This window comes from Maylandia zebra, linkage group LG12 (assembly GCF_041146795.1).
Source record: "Maylandia zebra isolate NMK-2024a linkage group LG12, Mzebra_GT3a, whole genome shotgun sequence".
NCBI classification, from domain to species: Eukaryota; Metazoa; Chordata; class Actinopteri; order Cichliformes; family Cichlidae; genus Maylandia; species Maylandia zebra.
In genome coordinates, this window is record NC_135178.1 from 31,011,967 (window position 1) to 31,032,220 (window position 20,254).

The following is a 20,254-nucleotide window of genomic DNA, read 5'->3' on the forward strand; positions in this document are numbered from 1 at the left end:
ATTTACAAACACAATAAATAAAATTAAAATTTTAAATGTTACGGAATACTGTGTTATTTGAAGGTATTAAAATTGGTTTTTCGACAGTCGTCACGCGACCTGACCACAACGTATATAAACAAGGCTGACGTCACCTGATGTCGGAGGCTTCAACTGCTAACGTCCGTTTGTTAATTATAAAAAAATCTGAGGAAAAAAAGCGCGGAAAGTAGCTAATGTTTCCTTCTTCGGGCTTTTTTGCTGATATAAACTGTCCCTTCTCACAACATGGGCGTTGTGAGCGGCCTCACTGTTTATACAAACATCCTACAAAGCAGGCGCGGGACTGGTTTGCTGTCTCATTTGAATCATCCAAAGTGGACTTCACAGGTCAGTGCTTCAACTATGCCAACTGACTTCGAACAGCTTGTGCATTAGCTTGCCGTTTTACCTGTTAAAAAGGTTTAATTGTTTAAGAAAAACCCCATAAACCCTGGGAATTATAAGAAGCTTTTAAATCGATTAAAAGGGTTTTAACGTTACAGGTGTAAGGACAAGTGTTTTCTTAAAAAAAAAAAAACTTCTACCATCTACCTTGTGTTCTTTAAAAGTTCTATTTTGTCACTAAAGGGGCACGATAGGATCTTCACACATCAAATAGCACAAAAACTAAATGGCAAATTATCAAGCTGTCACTTACATTTAAGTAAATACTTATCCTGTTTCATATTCACGTTGAACAGAAGAACAGAGGCCTTATACGGGCTGTGGAGATGACTGCCTTCATGAGCTGGAGCGGATCAACAAGGAGATTGAATCTGTAAGGCATGAGGTGGAGCAAGAGCGGATGCGACTGTCACGTTACCAGACTGTACAAGCAGACCGCATAAACAACAGGCCTGCTTCCAAGCGTGAGAGTAAAACTGTAGACAGAAAAGCTTATGGGCCATCGTCTCGCACAGATTTTACTAAAGCACACCAGCGAGGAAAGAAGTATGTGGTTGACAACTCAAAACCGAGGACTGATTTGGAGTATGACCCACTGTCTAACTTTTCTGCAGACTTGCTCTCTTTCAGCTCATTGACAAAGGACCAGAAGTTGAAAAGTAGACAAGTAAAAGACAAAAGTCCAAAAAACACTGCCCCATGTATTGATAAAGAACCATTTGCGTATCAGGCTCCGATTTCCCGATCACCATCTCCGGAGGCACTTGATGTTTCTTCTGAAGGTGAAGACCTAATTATTGATGTTCCTCCTTCTCCTGACAAAACTGGTCAGAGAACTGCTAAGTCTGTAGCAGGTAAATCCTCTCAGGTGACAGCAGTGGAGGTAACGGAGGAAAAAAAAGAGCCTAACTTACCTGATTCTCCATCACGACACTATAAAATACCTCTGTCTTCATCAGATTCAAATAAAACTCATCATTATGTTGAAAACAGTCAAGATTTACTAACTATACTTGCTGACAAAGAGTCTGAAGATCTAAAAAATGGTGGCAATGTAGTGGACTTAACAGAAAGTCCAGAAGACCTTGTAAATGAATGTCAAAAAATTACCAAATCTGTATTGGAGAAGATCCCCGAACAACAAGATCACAACCTGAACAATCCTCAGTGTGACCTGCTCAGTATCTTTGAGAAAATTAATCAGCAGGAGACACCCAGGAATTTACTTTTTTGTAAATCTCCAGCCTCTAACTCATCACGCAGGCAAGTGCCTCAGGACAGAGTTCAAAGTCACAGCTGTTCTGAAAAAAGTTTACCCTCAGCAGTGATAGGAAACCAGAAAAAGTCAAGCAAAATGTCAGGACAGACACAGGGAATAGCTGCTGACGGTCCTAACCTGCCTCTAGAGCAAGCAGAACAAGGGTCAGAGAACAGCGAGTTTGAGGGTCGGCATGTTTTGTCAACTTCTGTCAGCTCACAACTCGGAGCCGAACCGTGTTCTGAGCAGAATTTGGTGACGGTAAATACTGAAGAGATCATATTAATCAACTCCAGCTCTGATGAAGAGGAGGAGGAAGGGCTCAACCATTCAGGAATGGAGCTCTCAGACAGCGACCCAATGGAGGAATGCTACAGGATCTTCATGGAGGCAAACAATGAGGAAAAAGGAACTGAAGAGACTCCTGGTGCACATGTAAGTAGCCTGTAGAGACTGCAAATTCATTATGAAGAAATTCTTTTGAGAATATAAAGATTTTTTTCTCTCCCCTTGTATTTCTTAGTTAGGGGCTGTGGATGCAGAGAAGATGGAGGTAAATGTCACACCCAAGGGATTACCAGGAAGGAAAAGAGTGGCTCATGAAGCCAAACAAACAGAGGTAGGTACAGTCCAGTCTCATAGCAAAATGTGTTTTTTAAAGACAGGAGATGTCTTTTTTTAAAATCCAAAACACTGTTTTTATTGCCTAAACAGTATTTTAATACCCAAGCCTAACCTAGTAGTTTTTAATAATGATAACAAATTTTAATTGAATAACGTATTAAAAATAATATGACAGAAATGTGGGGGAAAAAAAATCACCATGCTTGGCAGATGAAAGGTCACACTCAGGAACATTAAAAAGTAGGGTTGGCCATTTATGTCCATAATGACTCACTAGAAGTCGTGGCCTTTTTCTTAAGATCTGTTGTGACATGATGTAAGTTGACTAATCTTTACCAAGGATTGCATAATCAAAGTTAAGCATGTGTTTTGAATGACCTCCTCTGTGCAGCAGCCAGTAGCTAAGAGCAGGCCTCAGCCGCAGGTTTTGGTTCCACTCTGTGAGCCAGTAACTTCAGGATATGGCTCTAGACCCTCTGTCAGTTCCAAAACCCAGCAGGTTCAGCAGAGAGCCTCCACTCCGACTGCTTCAGTTAAAGGTGGGCAGGCTTTTGTTTCCTCCACCTCTCAGAAGAAACCAGAGACCCAGTTTACACCTTCTGTTTTAACTCAAAACCCTGCAACCCTCCAGCCTGTGCGCAATGGTAAGTATCTGTTGGCAGTAGTAGTGATGATTGTTTAGTTCTTAGACACATTAAGAATAAAAAATGCAAGAGCATGATAACGTGTAAATTAGGTTAGATCCAGATTACTGTCATTGAGATAGTATAACTCAAAAGATGAAATGCAGTTTGGCATCTAATCTGAAGTGCAAACAATGTAGGTACATATGTATATACAATAATGTATACAAAAACCATTCCAATAAACAAATGAAAGCACTTCATTGAAATTGTATTTTTGTGTTTGATATAGAAAGTTTTATCACTAAAGCATACTTGTATTGCTCTGTGTAGCTCTATCATCCTTTCTCAAACTTCTGTGCAAGTTGTGTATTTTTTTTTTTTTAAAATTATTGGCACAGTACAAGTAAACCATGTCTAGTATGAGTATGCTCTTACTAGCTTTTCCTCAGTACACATTTTTTCTGTTCCATAGCTTTTGTGAACTATATACCTTTGGGACCAGCTGTTATTGAAGTGGGCAACAACTTGCATTTGATCCTTCCAGACGGTGCCTTCCCTGTGCCGATTTCTTCCAATTCCAATCCAGTTACTCCAGTTTTAACTCCAATAAATCAGGTTCACACAAGGGCCCTTGCTATAAAACAAACATACCATCCACATGCAGTTACTCCTATGCATCCTATGCAGCGATGCCGCCTGGCAGCACCAGTGCTCATTCCTGCTGTTGCACGCAAACCTTTACTAAACTCTACTTTTACATCTGCATCTTTACGTTCAAGTTCAACTATTTCTACTGTTCCTCAAAATTCTGGTCAAGCTTCTGCAAAGGTAAGAACTTCAACTAAACCTGGATCGTCAGTACAAGTTAGAAATGCTTAACCCACTTAATAAATATTATGTGGTTCTGTCCCCACAGCCGTTGCCTGCTAAACGAAAACTGAAGCAGCAGTGTGAGGCTGCCAAAGACAAAGTGCCCCATGATGTCAGACAGCGGTATGTCAACATGTTTACGGAGGAGTTCCTCAAAACGACACCCAATGTTAATGATGCCTTTGAAAAGGTGAGCATATGTCACAATCCTCCTCAGTAACAAACTCTAGTGTGGAAAGAGAGAGACATATGTATGTATTTTTTTCTCTCTGATCTTTCTGTTGATAGGCTCTTGCTGAAGAGAAGACCGTGTACAATCGGAGTGTGAACAAGCTCAAGTATATGAGTGTTGCAGTGAATGCACTCAAGAGGCTGAAGAGTCAAAGCACTGTTGCTGCTAAAGGTGAGCACTTCATGGAAAAAGCTGTAGGAAATTACCTGTTTGTAAAATATCTCCAGAATCTCTGTAGATGTTGGGCATACAATTCATTCACTGTACAATTATTGTACTTTTTGTTCACCGAATTACATAAAATAGTCAAAATGTTCAACTCATTGATAATTCATTCAGTGTTACAGACTTTTTGGGATAATTTATTTTAAATTCTTATCCAGGGCTTTAAATAAGGAAATTCCCTGTTGCTTTCTAACTGTACTTGTTTAGAGCAGATGGACCGACATCTCCCCATTCACAGTACTAGCAAGAAAATTATACTACACTCCTGAAATCTAAAAATACTTGAAACATTTGATAGGTGGCCTCGGAATAAGGACATGTACTACGGGGGGGACTGGATACAGTTCCTCAAGTAGGGTCTTTCAGAAATCAATTACCTGTCTGATTAGAGTGTTAAAAGGGATGAATGGGCTACTAGATAAACCACATTATAATTGGTATGAATATCTCGTAATTGTAATTTTGTGCTTATTGTTTTTGATATATCTTGAGTTTTTTTGACTTAAAAAAAGATAATAATAAACAGATGTTTTGATCTGGTATATAACGGACATTTAAATATTTGTTTTGCAGATGAAAACAAAGTCTACAGTCAAAAACGGAAAGGGAACATGCCTCTTAACCCAACAAAGTTTAAAGGAAATTGTGAGCATTAGTTTCCTTTGTACAAATGTAGACTTTATAATTATTAAATATTTTGACAGTTTATGAGTGTTTTTATTATTCCAGCAGATGACATGGCATTGTGTGAGAGTCTGAAGGATTATATTTTGACTGATGAAAAGCTAATTGAGAGTAACTATCCTGTTCAACACCCAGAGAAATGTGGTTCTGCAGTTCTTTTTGCTGAAAAGAAAGTTAGTCCAGATGGTAAGTGGAAATATCCAACCATGCTCCCTGGTATTCCTATATTATTTCACTAGAGGGCGTGCTTGACTAAAGTATTTGGACTCTGGGTTGGTTCTCTCTGTTAAGTGTTGTATTTTATTTGTTAAAAGCACTGAAGAGGATCTGTTGTCGCTGTGGTGCTACATACTCTGTGAGCCAAAGTGGCAAACACATTCGCAAGGAGGAATGCAACTACCATTATGGGAAAGGAGTTGAGAATAGAGGTTAGAAACCATTACCAGGTTATTCTTGACTATTTTATAAAATATTTTGACTGGTGTTTTTTCACCATCTAAATGTTAAATCTATGTGCTATATAAACATGCTTGAAGGTGCGCACCGTCCTAGTAGACCATCTTTTTAGGAGCACCATACTGATACTAGTTCAAAGCTCTCCTTTTGTAAGCAGCAGCCTCAAAGCAACCTGAAGACTTGAGGGCTGTGCAGTAACAGTTTTTAAGCATTGGTACATTTTTAAAACTTTAATAAAATTTTCCAGTGCCCGGTGGAGTGGAAACTCGCTACAGCTGCTGTCAGGGAGTCATGGGAGCCCCTGGATGTCAAGTGTTTAAGGTAAAAAGGGGAAGGAAAAGTCCTCTGAGTTAAAGGAATTCTTGTCAAATATTTCATATGTACCAGGACCACTTTGTTTTGTCAACCAGTTACATGTCCATGATGCCCTCAGCCTGGATGGGTTTGTGTCTACCATCTCCCGGGGTCCCTCAGACAGGAGCTGTCCTGGTGTCTATTCCTTGGATTGTGAAATGGTGATGTTGGATTTGGGGATTTACATGTGGCTTTATTAAAATGTGCAGTTAAATAGATAGTTTTATAAGCTACACTAACAGAATAAACAGCCTCACCTCACTATATACTCTACCTTTAACTCTTGTGCCCATGGGCTTTATGTCAGAATTTGTTGGTGTGGAAAAAGATTTCTGAAGTTTGATTTTTGTTTTTAATCAGTTTGCAATGAAAACATGTGTTTGCTTTTGTAGTGCTACACCGTTCATGGTTTGGAGTTATCCAGAGTGACAGTGGTCAACTCGAGTCTGGAAGTTGTATACGACACCTTTGTTAAACCTGAAAATGAGGTCATTGACTATAACACCAGGTAATGTGATAATATATCTCTGTGCACTACATAAACTATACGAACTCGCTCTGTTATTACAGAAGTGTGGCAGCAGTCTGAAAATTGTTCTGTATAATGGAAATTTAGTCAATGCTAAGTTCAAGGTTTAGCCATTATTTCAAAGATGGGGAAGATGTTTTGCTTTATGACACACATGATGAGGATGATGGAATGAAGCTAACAAGACCAGTGCAGCTGTGCTTAGAGCCCATGTGACACCTTACTTGTCCAGATTTTCAGGTGTTAGTGAGGAAGATGTGAAGGGTCACCATGCTTCTCTAAGAGATGTCCAGGAGACCTTGTTGAGCTTCATAAATGCTGACACCGTTCTGGTTGGACACTGCCTGGAAACAGACCTCTGTTTACTCAAGGTGACTTCTTGACTTCCCTTTTCACACATATTCTTGTTTATTTTTATTTTTTTAAGTGCACAGCGTATTCCACATTTTACAGCTGCAGTCCTTATAGTTATAGTTTATTTATTTATATAGCACATTTAATTACAACAAGAATGTTGACTAAAGTCCTGTACAACAATACAAAATACCTAGTAAAATACCTGATAATATTGATACCAAACATCAAATATAAATGAACAAATAACTCACATTTGTATTTACTGGCTTTTAATACAGCATGAGTTTTAAGATAAGATTTAAAAAGATTGACAGTAGGAGCCTGTCTGATGTGTAGGGGTAAATTATTCCACAGCTTAGGCGCTACGACTGCAAATGCTCAATCGCCTCTATGAACCAGCCTCGACCTTGGTATGGCTAAAACAAAAGATCACTTGATCCTAAGAGATCTAAAGGGCGCATAAGGCTGCAAGAGGTCAGACAAATACCCGGGAGCCTGTCCATTCAGGGCTTTGTAAGTCAACAATAAAATTTTAAAATCAATTCTGAAGTGGACAGGGAGCCAATGAAGAGAGGCAAGTACCGGGGAAATATGTTCACGTCTTTTAGTGCGTGTCAGAAGACGAGCTGCAGCATTCTGGACCAACTGCAGTCTTGCCAGGCAGGTCTGGCTAACTCCAGCTTATAAGGAGTTACAATAGTCCAGCTGGGATGTAATAAAAGCATGAATCTCCAGTTCAAAGCTTTTAAAACATAAAAGTGATCTCACCTTAGATAAAAGCCTCAGTTTGAAGAAAGACTGCTGTACAACTGAGCTTATCTGTTTTTCAAAGGTGAAATTGCTGTCAAATATAAGACCAAATTTTTGGCATGCGATTTGATAAAAGGGGTTGCCACTTGGTCCAAAAATTATCACTTCGGTTTTGTTCTCATTGAAGTTAAGAAAGTTAGAGGCCATCCAGGATTTAACTTCACCGAGACACTGATGTAATGGTTCTAGTGAGTTCATTGAGGGTTCATCTGGATAGCTTTTTGTTTTAAACCAGAACCATGGAAGAAGTTTGTAGCAACTGTTATTGAGAGAATCTCAATTAGACTCCCCTTTGTGCAGCACATGGGGACTGCAAGGACTCCCTTTGTCTCTTTAGATTAATCAATGAAAGATTTTTAGAACACTTATTGAATGAACAACTCTGTAACTACATAAGGCATTTCTTACCACCCAGGCGGTTTTATAAAAATAAAAAAAGTGATGGGGTATTTTCAACACCCTGCTGGACAGGCAGCGTGGACACAGTTTGTGAATTGAGTAATTCAAGATTGAGGCAACGTAGGAGTTTGAAATTGATACCCTACACAGCAAAATCTCCAGTGTTAAATTAACACTGGAGAGTGTCTATATGGGTCCACACCTCTGAGTGTTAAATACAACACTGTTGAGTGTTAAATTAACACTTTTGACAGTGTTATATGTTTAAAAGTAACCTAGTCAGTTTTGAAGATTAACAATGGCTAACACTGAGCAGTGCTGATTTTCTAACACTGGAAAATAACTCAAAATGTTAGAAATATTCCAGTGTTAGAAAATCAGCACTGCTCAGTGTTAGCCATTGTTAATCTTCAAAACTGACTAGGTTACTTTTAAACATATAACACTGTCAAAAGTGTTAATTTAACACTCAACAGTGTTGTATTTAACACTCAGAGGTGTGGACCCATATAGACACTCTCCAGTGTTAATTTAACACTGGAGATTTTGCTGTGTAGGTGTAGCTATTTAAAAATCTGAATGTTTGAATCCCAGTGACCTTAACATCAGATTTTCTGAAAATCTTGTAAATGTTATAAATCAAGAAAGAAGTCACCTGGGGTTTTCAAATACATGCATAGGTGAATTTGTTAATAATATTTTAAGACTTTGAAACCCCGTGGCCTCAACATTAAGGTCAGAGGTCAGCTATTATGAAAAGACCTAGGATTTTCAAGTTTTTAGAAAAATGTTACCTTTACAACCTTCCGAGCTATTCGATTGGATAAGATGCTATACACTACTGGGTGTTCTTAAAAAAACAAAAAAAACAAACCTATTGGTTTTACAATACTAATTTCAGGGTTTTTTTTGTTTTTTTTAAATTTTATTGACAATTATGCAGTTTAATGTCTCATTGCCATCTGAAATGAAAGCATAGTAGAAACAAACAATTGGAGTCAAAAAAGAAATCAAGGAATAAATTATTAGACCCAAATGTATTCTAAATTTTTGACTCATCAAAGTAGCCACTTTTGGGAGATATAACAGCTGAACACACCCATTGCGTTCTTTCTAGAGATGGACCGATCCGATATTGCGTATCGGTACCTAAATTACTGGATCGGATATCGGAGAGAAATAAAAAATGTAATCCGATCCATTAAATATCACAAAAGCACCTCAGAAAACTTGCGACATGGCGTAACTCGTCGGAGCAGTATGCGTCATGTGATAGAGCGGCTGTGGCGTGTGAGACCTGTCTGTGGTCAGGTTGAGCATTTGGAGCCTCGCTACCAAACCGGCATTTCATCTCCGAGAAAGTTATCCCAGAGAGAAGTAAAGCAAGTGTGTAAGTTCATCTCTGGATGTTTGTAAAGCATTCCCACGTTAAGCTTAACAACCGAAATATGGAGCGACTGCCTCTCTTCAATCATGAAACTGATCAATAATCAGCTGATCGGCTTTTCTGTCGCGAGTTCGTCTCTCTTGTAAGTTTATCGCCCACTTTGTACCAGAAAGAGGAAACCAGCACCAGGATCCTTTTCTACTGTGCAGGGGCGGGTCTAGCAAAGTTTAGCCGGGGGGGCCAGGTAGGGCATTAACAGGGAAAGGGCACAAAGAAATACTTTTCTTTCTTATTCTCATTTAAAATGTCTCGCTTTAATAAATAATTATCTGAATCTTACAACCAAAGTTTTAATCTGATGTAAAATGTATAGAAGTCCATTACTGTATATAGTAACTAATAAGTCTAATATACCCTAGTAAGCTAGTACTTTTTCCTTCAGAAATGTACCATCTGTGCAGTCTGCAATTCTGTTGAAGTAAGATGTTGAAGCTATTTAATTATTGTGGAAAAATAATCTATTTCTGAGCTTTTTATTTTTTTATGCGTGAGTTAAATTAAAGTTGATTATGTCGATTAAGCATCACGAGACGGAGGGTGCTTAATATTTCTGAGTACTCTTTAAAATACCAGAATAGGGAGGTGGTTGCAGGTTTAAGTGTATTAGATTGATCAGTTTTGCTGAACTATGAAATATTTGGGGTGCAGTGTATGTTTTGCATACAGGTTTAACAGAATAGCTTTAGTTAAAACTTGAGTATGAACTTATACAAAATGCAGCAAGATATTAAAAAAAAATAGTTTTATTGATTAAGAAATACACTATTGGATTCATATCGGTATCGGCAGATATTCAAATTTATGATATCGGTATCGGACATTAAAAAAAAAAAAAAAAAAGTGGTATCGTTCCATAAATGTGTGGCACTTGTAGGTTGCTTTGCTTTCACCCTTTTGTCCAGTTCATCCCAAACCAGCTTGATGGGGTTTAAGTCTGGAGGCTGTGCTGGCCACTCCATGTCTTCAAGCTTACAACCTTGTTCGTTCTCCTGAGGTACTTCTAGCGTAGCTTGGAACTATGTTTTGGGTCATTATCTTGCTGTAGGATGAACCCCTGACCAACTAGGCACATACCAGAGGGTACTGCATGGTGCTGCAGAACGCTGTGGTAGCTGTTTTGGTTCTGGGTGCAAAAAGTCCCAGACCTTCACACTTCCTCCATGTTTGACAGTTGATGCCACCACTGTGGAACGATCCTTGCACCTACTTAATGGTGTACAAAGATCCTGTGTGATGAAGCCAAGATTTCAAATCCATTTTCATCAATCCATTATACTTTCTTCCAGTCTTCAGTAGTCCAATGGCAGTGTTTCATGGTCCAGCCAAGCCTCTTTGTCTTATTCTGAAATCTCAGCAATGGCTTTCTTGCTGCAATTGGTCCTGTCAAACGTGCAGCTTGAAGTCTTCTCTTCACAGTTGCAACTGAGACTTAAATACTACGACCACTATTAAGCTGTGTTTGAAGCTGATGTCCTTTGAGCAGCCTATCAGCTGTTAACACTCAGAAACTTGTCCTCTGATTCAGTTGTGGACTTTGGGTCTGCTAGACCTCTTTCTGTCAGTTTTCTCCAGTTTCTGAGTGCCTTTTGATGGTAAAGGAAACTGTACGCACTGACATTTTGACTTTCCTTGCAACTTCTCTGTAGGAAAGACCTACATTTTTAAGTGTTATGATGGTCTGTCCCTCTTCCATTGTTAATTGCCTTTTTCTCACCATTTTTGTAGAAACAGTACTTTCTGCAGCACAAAACTGTTCAGCTGATGCTCACGAGGGTATGGTATCACAGTGTGTTCCAACACTGCTTTTATGCAGACAGGATAGTTGTAACTAATCCAGAAAAGTTGGAACACCTCTAGCTTTCAAGGCCTGATCAACCTCCACTGCTGTAGAACAGCTTTAAATTATTAACCCATTTTGTGGTCTCGGATAGCCGGCCCGCCGGTGAAGGAGAGCCATTCGTGACTTTTTGTAGAATTCTGAAATGGACATTATTTTTCAGTTTTGGGAAACCTTTCTTCCTTTTTTTTTTTTTTTAATTTATTTTTTTTATTTAAAACCTTTGGCAGTTCAACACTTACCTTTGTACCATTTCAACCTGTTCATTGGACTTGAACAACATAAATTGCAGTAAATAATAGAGAAATTTGGGTGTTCTAAACTTTTGACCGGCAACGTATTTCAAACACATAATTGACAGAGACCAACCGATATTGAAACTACATCATGGTCTGGTTGTCTTGTATACCCTAGATTTAATTTTTTGTATGACATTTGGACAAAAGGGTCCAAATGTCATAATACAGTAATTTCACTTCATTTCTCTCAGATGTCCTCCAAAAGTATTTTATTTTGACCATCTTAATTGCACTATAGTGGTCCCTCATTTATCGCGGCAGTTACATTATAGGTGAAATCTGCGACATAGCCAACTTTAATTTTTACAATTATTATAGATGTTTTAAGGCTGTAAAACCCCTCACTACACACTTTATACACTTTTCTTAGACAGGCATGAACATTTTCACTTTTTCCTCTTGTTTAAACACTCTCAAACTTAAAACCTTTGTAGAAAAATAAGTCCAGTATTATAGAATGAAACCAACGGCCCCTGCAGGTGCCTTTGACAGTGCAAAACATTTCATTGATATTATGTTTGTAAGTTTTCTCCCCAGCAAACAACAAAGTACAGCACTTTAGTCACACTGGTAGAAATTGAAGATTTATGTAAATTTGACAAGCTGAACGCATTCTCTACTGGACAGCAGACACGGCACGGGATTGACAATGGTCTACAGCTAATCAGGACGCGGAACACAAAGTGCTGTTTAAATGTAATAAAAAAAATAAATAAATAAAAAAAGCCCGCAAAATTGCACACAAAAAAAATCCGCAAAACAGGTGTTATAGCGAGGGACCACTGTATTTCTAATTAGATAAAAATTTGGTTTGGGTAAAGTTTTCACCAGCAGGTGGCAGCACATTACTGGAAAGTCTTAATGTAATGTAGCTCCCAACCCCTCTCAAGTTGGGAGCTACATACAAAAAAAGTCACCATTTGCCCTGACTTAAGCAAATCATATAAAGGAATTGTTTTTGTATGAAAAGTTTCTCACAAAAAGCTACCTTAGCAAACATATATGAACTGGTAGAAACGGGAAGTAGTCTCATTAAAAAAAACTAAACAAAACAAAAAACGACAAACTCTGTAAAGCTGCTCTGAAAGCTGCTCCAGAGTTATTTTCTCCTGAACGGAGCATGGTGTCGTTCTGGGAGGATCTAGTGGTGATGACGGGGCCACCAACCTGTCCCTTTGACTAGAAGGCCAGTACTTCCTCTGACTCTCCATTATATTTCCTACACCTTTCAGGGCAGAGAGCATGCTACATTGAGTGACTGCACCATTTTATGGCACAAAGTGGTATTACATGAAAGTACTGCTGGGCCCCATTTCAGCTTCAGCTTATATATCCTCTTTAAGTGTTTTGGGCAGTAAGATTCACTGGTTACTTCTCCAGATTTTGTTCATATTCTGTAGCTATAGTTCATGTTGAAAGTAAAACAGAGTAATTTATCAAGTTTGAACCTATAAGAAAAGCTTGAGATATCTTCCTGTTTACTGCAGCTGCTCCACGGGATGGTGGTGGATACATCGGTAGTCTTTCCCCACCGCCTGGGCCCCCCTCACAAACTGACCCTCAACAAGCTCACAGCTGAATACCTCAGAAGGATCATTCAAGAGAGTGGTGGGTTACCACTATGCAAATGGTTTCTGTCACTATAATATCATTACATTCCAAATAAAGATGACTTATTAATATGACTTATTATAACATTAAATGCCACAGACTCATGCAGCAGATATCAGATTTATTTCTGAAGATACTGACTTCAGTTGCATTGATTTTTTTTTTTTAAAAAGATTCTTTTTTTCCCCCCTTAGTTTGTGGCCATGACACTGCAGAAGATGCTACTGCCTGTATGGAGCTGATGCTGTGGAAAGTCAAAGAAGATGGAAAATTGAAAAAATGATGGAAATAAAATTATTCCTGTACACTTCATGTGGGGGGAGGGGGGACAAATACTAGCAGTGATTCAAATGTATTATTTTGTGTAAACCTCGTTCAGGACACGGAAGGCAGTTAGTTTTTTGTTAGTGTGATTTATGTTAATGTGTTCTGTATGTAAAATTTCAATTTGGAGCCCATCTTCCATATATGTATAAATGTTGACCACATGTAGTGCCAAGAGGACCCACAGTGGTGACTTTTCATGAGCAGTACTCAAGTAAAGGCATAGAATGAATTTTGTGTTTTCCTTTCTTAAAGCAAAACTCAACAGCCAATCAGCATTCTGTTTTTAATGTGAGATTAACTTCAGGTACACTTCTGCAAATCATTACACCTGTCTTCAGTTAAAATAATCAGTGGTGATGCATAAAGAATAAGATGGTGGGAAACTCAACATACATGAAAGAAAGTCTCATGTAGGTAACAAATATTGCCCCGGCACAACACTCACAGCACCTTTTTCAGTTGTTATTCAGCCTTCCTTTTGGTCTTTCCTCTCCTGACACAGTACTTGTGCAGACAGAAACTGCAGGTCTTGATGAAGATGAATATGAGGAGTAAAACTATAGCGAGGAAGAAGCCCAGGACATCCAGGCTGTGATACTGGTACCAGGTGAGCTCATGGGCCTGGACCCTCAAGTGCTTGGCCCCTTTGTTTCTCAGTGTGAACTCGATCCAGAATACTGCCTCTTCCAGAGCACTCATGGGTCTGTCGTGGTGGATGCTGGACAACCGCATAGCATTTTCTTTGTACCTGTGAATGTGTATAAATTAGAAAAAACATTGTAAAAATGAATATCATTCATTATGGGGCGATCGTGGCTCAAGAGTTGGGCGTTCGCCTAGTAATCGGAAGGTTGCCAGTTCGAGCCCCGGCTCGGACATTCTCGGTCGTTGTGTCCTTGGGCAAGACACTTCACCCGTTGTCTACTGGTGGTGGTCAGAGGGCCCGGCAGCCTCGCCTCTGTCAGTGCGCCCCAGGGTGGCTGTGACTACAATGTAGCTTGCCATCACCAGTGTGTGAATGGGTGCATGAATGGATGTGTAAAGCGCTTTGGGGTCCTTAGGGACTAGTAAAGCGCTATATAAATACAGGCTATTTACCATTTCTTTGCTTTTTCATTAATGAAAAAGCCATAAAACTCCAGACCATAAAAACTCCAGAAATTTGTATACAGAGGTCATTAAAGTTCTTCTCTCGCCACATCCGGTCGCAGCAGATGGCTCCGCCCCTCCCTGGACCTGGTTCTGCCGAAGGTTTCTTCCTGTTAAAAGGGAGTTTTTCCTTCCCACTGTCGCCAAAGTGCTTGCTCATAGGGGGTCATATGATTGTTGTTGTTTTTTTCTCTGTATCTATTATTGTACGATCTATTGTACAATATAAAGCGCCTTGAGGCGACTGCTGTTGTGACTTGGCGCTATATAAATAAAATTGAATTGAAAGTTCAGCTCAGCAGGGCTTTTTTGTGTTAGCTGGCTTCAAGAAAAAATAGTTTAAGGTAGATTCTTCACGTTTCATACTCTGAGCCTGCTCCATTTTTTTCCTTTTAAAGCCTGTTTTCAGTGCCTAATTTAAAGTGCAGATAGTTCAGAGAACTCACGATTTGTCATCGATGACGGTGTTGACTGCATCTCTTAGGTCCTCAGCTGTCATGAAGTTCAAATTGAGAATAACTGCAGTTCCTTTTTCCTTCATATGGACCATGTTGTCTGGCTGGTCACCGAACATTGGGATGCCCACCATGGGAACTCCGTGGTAGATGGCTTCGTAAATCCCATTTGTGCCTCCGTGAGTGATGAAAGCTCTAGTTTTAGGGTGACCTAACACATGCCAAATAACCATGTGACATTGAAAGTTAGTTGTTCACATGTGAAAAAAAGGAGAATTTCAAGAACCTGGAACAAGTTTTTTGAGCCAAGATTGATTTGCACATTCTAATACCTCTGTGCATTCAACTAATCTTTAGTGCAACCTCTTGGAGAAAAAGAATTAGCCAGGGTAGATTTGCACAGGGTGCAATATGTAATCAAGATCACATCTGCTAGAAAAGTATATAATATAATATAATTTCCTTTTGTTAATAAACAGAATGCTAACAACCTGCATTTAATGTTGAATGCATGTTTAATTTATGTCATTGCAGATTTAAGAAAGTCTGTGTTTGGTACCACGTTTGCGTACCTAGGAGGTCATTCTGAGGGATCCAGTCATATATTCTAGTGTTGGCACTCAAGGTTTCTGGTTTTTCTCCTTTGTACCTCCACAGCACCTGTAAAAGTAACATTTCTTACTTTACATTTTTTCTTTTGTAGTATACTCACAGCCCAGTATATTTAAGTAATATATCACAACGTATTATAGAAAAACTAGAGAATGTGTAAATAACCCTGAATGCCTTTCCTTGCAACTTATTTTGGCACTCATTGCTGTCTTCTACTACCAACTTCCTGTTCGGGTGTAGAAGCTTTTATTTTGATGGGACAATTTCCTGTAAAACTGTTTTTGGCGCAGTTTTCAGCGGTAGTCGCGGGAGTTTTGAAATGTGATGGCTTAACGGAGCCTATGGAGATTTCTTTTGTCATTAGCAGCCCCCTTGATAGAGGCACAAGGTATGGTTATGATATAAATAAGGACACGTTTAGATGTTTTTGTGACAGTCGCTACATTTGTTAAATGTTACGTTGAAACGAACTTCATGTTATAAGGTTTACTATTGTAAGAGTGTGGATTATTTTTGCTTACACGCTGTTTCTATGTATACATCCCCAGCTCTTACGGTGAGATTGATGGTTTACTGCCATTAAACCTTCAAAACGTCATCAGTAAAGTGTCATCCTTCATTCAGGGGGGTTCGCTACAGAATGCATTTCCTGAAGAAAATGCAGTGTGAATGCTGATAGTTGAATGTTTTGAGCTGGATTGTGATGATTCCTGAATGTTAAGTTAAAAATGCTGAATGAGCTGAAGAAGAGAATTTTTCACCTGAAAATAAAAGTGCTAAACAGTTGAAAGCTGACACAGAAGAAGTTTCAAAATTGAAAGGTAGCTCAACATGTTTAAATACACATTAGAAAAAGCTGAGTAATGACAAAAGAAAATTTAGAGTCAGAAAACATCTGAATGAATATTGAAATCTGATATTCTTTAAATGACTTGGAAGTACATACGTGAAATGTCAAAAAAAATTGAATCAGAACAAATCTAGGTGAGTGTTGACAGCTTATATTCCTTAAAAAGTAGAAGAGTGGAATTATGTATTTTAAATGTCTAAAATCAAGAATCACAAATGGGGAAAAATGTTTCTGCATCTGTGCACATATCTGTCTCTGTGTTCGTGTGTGTCTGTGTGCGTTTGTGCACGTGTGTCAAAGTAATAACAGAGATATTAAATTAGGTTAGATGAGTTTAATTGTGGGTGAATCCACTACAGACAGGTAAATAGTTTCATGTCTGATCATCCAGTCAGAAGAGATGATTCTAAACTCGATCAACTGACTCCAACTGCCCAGATTTGAACCACCTGTCTGCTGTAAAGAAATCCTCCAATGAACAACAAGCTTGGATTTAACAGGCCAATCAGAATGCTCTATCCAGTTGGCCTGCACTAACTACTGGAATACTATTACTCTATAGCAAAACCAAGTCAAATCTCCCTGACCGCACCTGTTGAAAAACTGCTTCTAAATCCAAAACCGTAACTCCTATCAAAAAGACCCTTTGAACCGTGAGGACATGTCTACACAACAGTGTGTTTTTATGTTCCTGGTGTCAAAAATGGGTTCACAGGAGCAATTTAAAAAGTGGGGTCATTCCTGCTGTTGATACAAATTTCTGACAGACTGATTAATTTCTTACTTTGGACAGAAAAGCCCACAAATAGTAACTGAAAGTCGCTGCAGTAAAGGCCTGACAGAGCATTATTAAAAAGGAGGTAACCCACTATCTTGTGATTTTCTTGACTTCAAGACTTCAGGCTGTGATTGCCAGCAAATGGTTTTCAAACAGGTATTAGAAATGAACATTTTATTTTCATTTTTATTCAATGTAATTTGTCCAATTACTTTTGAGCCCCTGAAATGAAGGGATTGTGTGTTTTCTTTTTTTTTTCTCCTTTTTTTTTAATGCTTTAGTTCCTCACATTTTCATGCAAGGTATTTGCATTAAAGCTGAAAGTCTGCACTACAATGGCATCCGAGTTATATCATTTAAAATTATAAAAGCCAAATCAGAAAAAAGATGTCTCTGTCCAAATATTAATAGACCTAACTGTATATTGAAGCGTGAGGTTAACTTGTCATTAGAAATCATCAGCTGTTGACAAAGTCAGATTTTTCACACTCTGTATTAGGAAAACAAACATAAATATTGTGGAAATAACATGGAAACTGGGCACTTGCACGTTCAAATGTCCACACTCTGCAATGTCATTAAAAAATTGTAGTTTTGGTAGTTCTGGTTTTCAGAAGTAGAGCACTCTGAAACTGGTTATCTAAATCATGAAAAACTACTCCATGCTTTCAGGGTTTGAACAAACTGATTACAGTTGGCACAAAGATTATCCTCTGACCTTTTGTGGGATCTGAGCGAGGCCTGAAGCTATCATGTTTGCCTTCTCCTTGGTGACGTTGTTGATCATGGATCCTAAAGTGAAGATCACAATGCCATCATCTCCAGAACTCTGCACAAATTCCTCCAGATCCTGTAACAAGTCAAATATTATCCCACCACCAGCCAACCAGCTGTTTTCTCATTGCAACATTTTGATGGCTTCACTGCTCCTGGCAGGAATATTCTGTGATGTAATGATTAATCAGATGGTAATAGTTGAGTGTCCTTACCTCTGGTAAAGGTTTAGCAGGTCTGCAGTGGATCCCACCAACATATTTGAAGTTGGGGGGGAAAGGACGAGGGAATTCAAAATCCCAGTAGGTTCGGATTAACCAGATGTCTGCTTTACTCATCAACTCACAGGCACTGGTGGGAGTTCCTGTTGCAGTGCATAAGTAATGGACATCAATGTATCACCAATAGTTTATGCAAGGCATCATATTTTCTTAATTAGATCTGATGGGATATTAAAAAACTGTGCTTGTATTATTAGCAGATTTCAAATAGTTTAAGTCAGTGCTTCACGCCTATTTGCTCACCTTTGACATCAGAGTAATATCTGTCTAATACGTTCCAAAAAGTGTGATTAATCACAATGTCGTGGAGAGCGTAGAAGAGAAAGTTCCACACTCTCTCTGAGAAGTCCATCTTATCTGTGAGTTTGCTCATAGCACCGGGAACAAAGGATGGTGGAGCAGGCATCTGACCACAATGCCTCTCACAGTTATTAACTGGGGAGCTGCGAAAGGACAAGACGAGTGGGATCCCCAAAATATCTGCTACTAAGTCACTGCCAGCTTTGACGGGGTCCGCCAAGAGAAGATCGTAATTTCCCTCTTTCAACTTCTTCATGATGACTTCTGATTTCACCACACCGTCCAAATACTGAAAAGAAATCTGAATGTGTGTGTTCACATATTTAACGGATCTGGTGAAGATCTCCCAGTAGTTCATATAATCCAACTCGTATAATACGAATTGGAGGAGCTCTTCCAAAAGATCTTCTATAGTCTCCAATGAGAAAGAGGCATTGAAGGGCTCATAGTGAAAGCGGGCAGGTTCATTGGTGTTCATGTACATTGATGAGCTCGGGACCAGTACAGTTACCTGGTGTCCCCTGTCAACCAGCGTCTCCAGAACAGGCTTCATGTTTATCCAGTGGCTACCATCAGTGTACCACACCAAAATATTTCCTCCATTTGCACTCCATGTCGCACAAAGTATCAGCAGGATGCAGGCAGAGAGACGCAGATTCATGGTGTCTGAATGTCAGCAGGAAAACTACCCATGGTCTGATTCTTTGGTGAAAGTATATCAGGAAAGATAATTATTAACTGTGCTATCACAATAGGTTAAAAGGTAGTGATAGCAAAGTTTACTGTGCTGAAGGAACAAGACTGATTTCTAACCTGTACCAGTACCCTAGGGAGGCTGTGGATGACCCAGGTCTTCTGGGTATTTGTCTGTCTGCCTCAGGTTCCAGGGGGGCATTATTAATTAAGTATATTTTGTGATACATCTGATAGGTTTGTAGTTTGAACCTATTCACTGGAACGTTCAAGACAATTTAATTACACAGCAAAAGCAAGACACAAGTAGGCAAAGTTCTTCGTGTTACTCATGCATGAGGGAGAGAACCACGACAAGCGCCGTTCCTTCGCTTGACCCCAGTCGCTCTCGTCCGCTCCCCCATAACATTGTTCTTTTATTGAGCTCACATAGGTTCATTAACATATGACGTCTACATACACACAAAGAGTACCTTGCGTTGTGTAAGTGTGTGTGTGAGTGTGTGTGTGTGTGTGTGTGTGGGGGGGGGGGGGGGGGGGGGGGGTCAGTGTGTGACCCCATAAATGACTTCCCTAAACCTGCTGGTCTGGAAGTTCGTCTAAATAAAACGCACTTAGACTAAAACTGACATAGCTACGTTTATCCTACCATAAAACAATAAAACAAGGTACGGCCACTCCCATGCTCCCAGGATGAAGGTGTGAATGCCAGAACACTCTGGATTGCACACAAAGTCTTTGCAGACTATTAAGGATCAACCCTCTACCAACATGACATTGATTATACAACTCTAAGCATATATGAGTAGATATTTCTAAGCATAAATGACAATAAACAATACAAATCTAACAACATCCACAACACAACAGGATTGTTGTGTGTAGCACTGCTGTATGGCACTTCAGCTCACCTCATTATATACCAGAGATGGCACATACCACTTTTTTATGTCTGATACCGATATCATAAATTTGGATATCTGCCGATACG

The 20,254-nt window shown here is 39.2% G+C and overlaps 2 protein-coding genes across 4 annotated transcripts; one reads left to right on the top strand and one right to left on the bottom strand.

Annotated features, from left to right (window-relative positions):
- Positions 1–80: 80 nt before the first annotated feature.
- zgc:152968 (uncharacterized) lies at positions 81–13,600 on the top strand. 3 transcript variants are annotated; one of them, XM_004575646.4, is made up of 16 exons: positions 81–369; positions 723–2,119; positions 2,208–2,303; positions 2,700–2,952; positions 3,407–3,762; positions 3,851–3,994; positions 4,093–4,207; positions 4,835–4,906; positions 4,991–5,131; positions 5,260–5,373; positions 5,649–5,722; positions 5,812–5,916; positions 6,148–6,263; positions 6,517–6,655; positions 12,921–13,041; positions 13,239–13,600. In XM_004575646.4, exons 1-16 carry the CDS (start codon positions 216–218, stop codon positions 13,325–13,327), a joined length of 3,486 nt encoding a protein of 1,161 aa, XP_004575703.2. In that variant the 5' UTR covers positions 81–215; the 3' UTR covers positions 13,328–13,600. The 3 variants fall into 3 exon arrangements, with proteins under 3 accessions (XP_004575703.2, XP_004575704.2, XP_023007901.2); XM_004575647.4 differs by having other exon boundaries at positions 4,994–5,131; XM_023152133.3 differs by having other exon boundaries at positions 2,703–2,952.
- A 37-nt stretch (positions 13,601–13,637) lies between these two features.
- Positions 13,638–19,274, bottom strand: LOC101487476 (UDP-glucuronosyltransferase 2A2-like). Its single transcript, XM_024804444.2, has 6 exons — positions 18,514–19,274; positions 18,205–18,353; positions 17,934–18,065; positions 15,548–15,635; positions 14,967–15,186; positions 13,638–14,119 (listed from the first exon to the last, which is right to left on the bottom strand). The coding sequence occupies exons 1-6, from the start codon at positions 19,229–19,231 to the stop codon at positions 13,834–13,836; spliced, it is 1,593 nt and encodes a 530-aa protein (XP_024660212.2). The 5' UTR covers positions 19,232–19,274; the 3' UTR covers positions 13,638–13,833.
- Between the last annotated feature and the right edge of the window lie 980 nt (positions 19,275–20,254).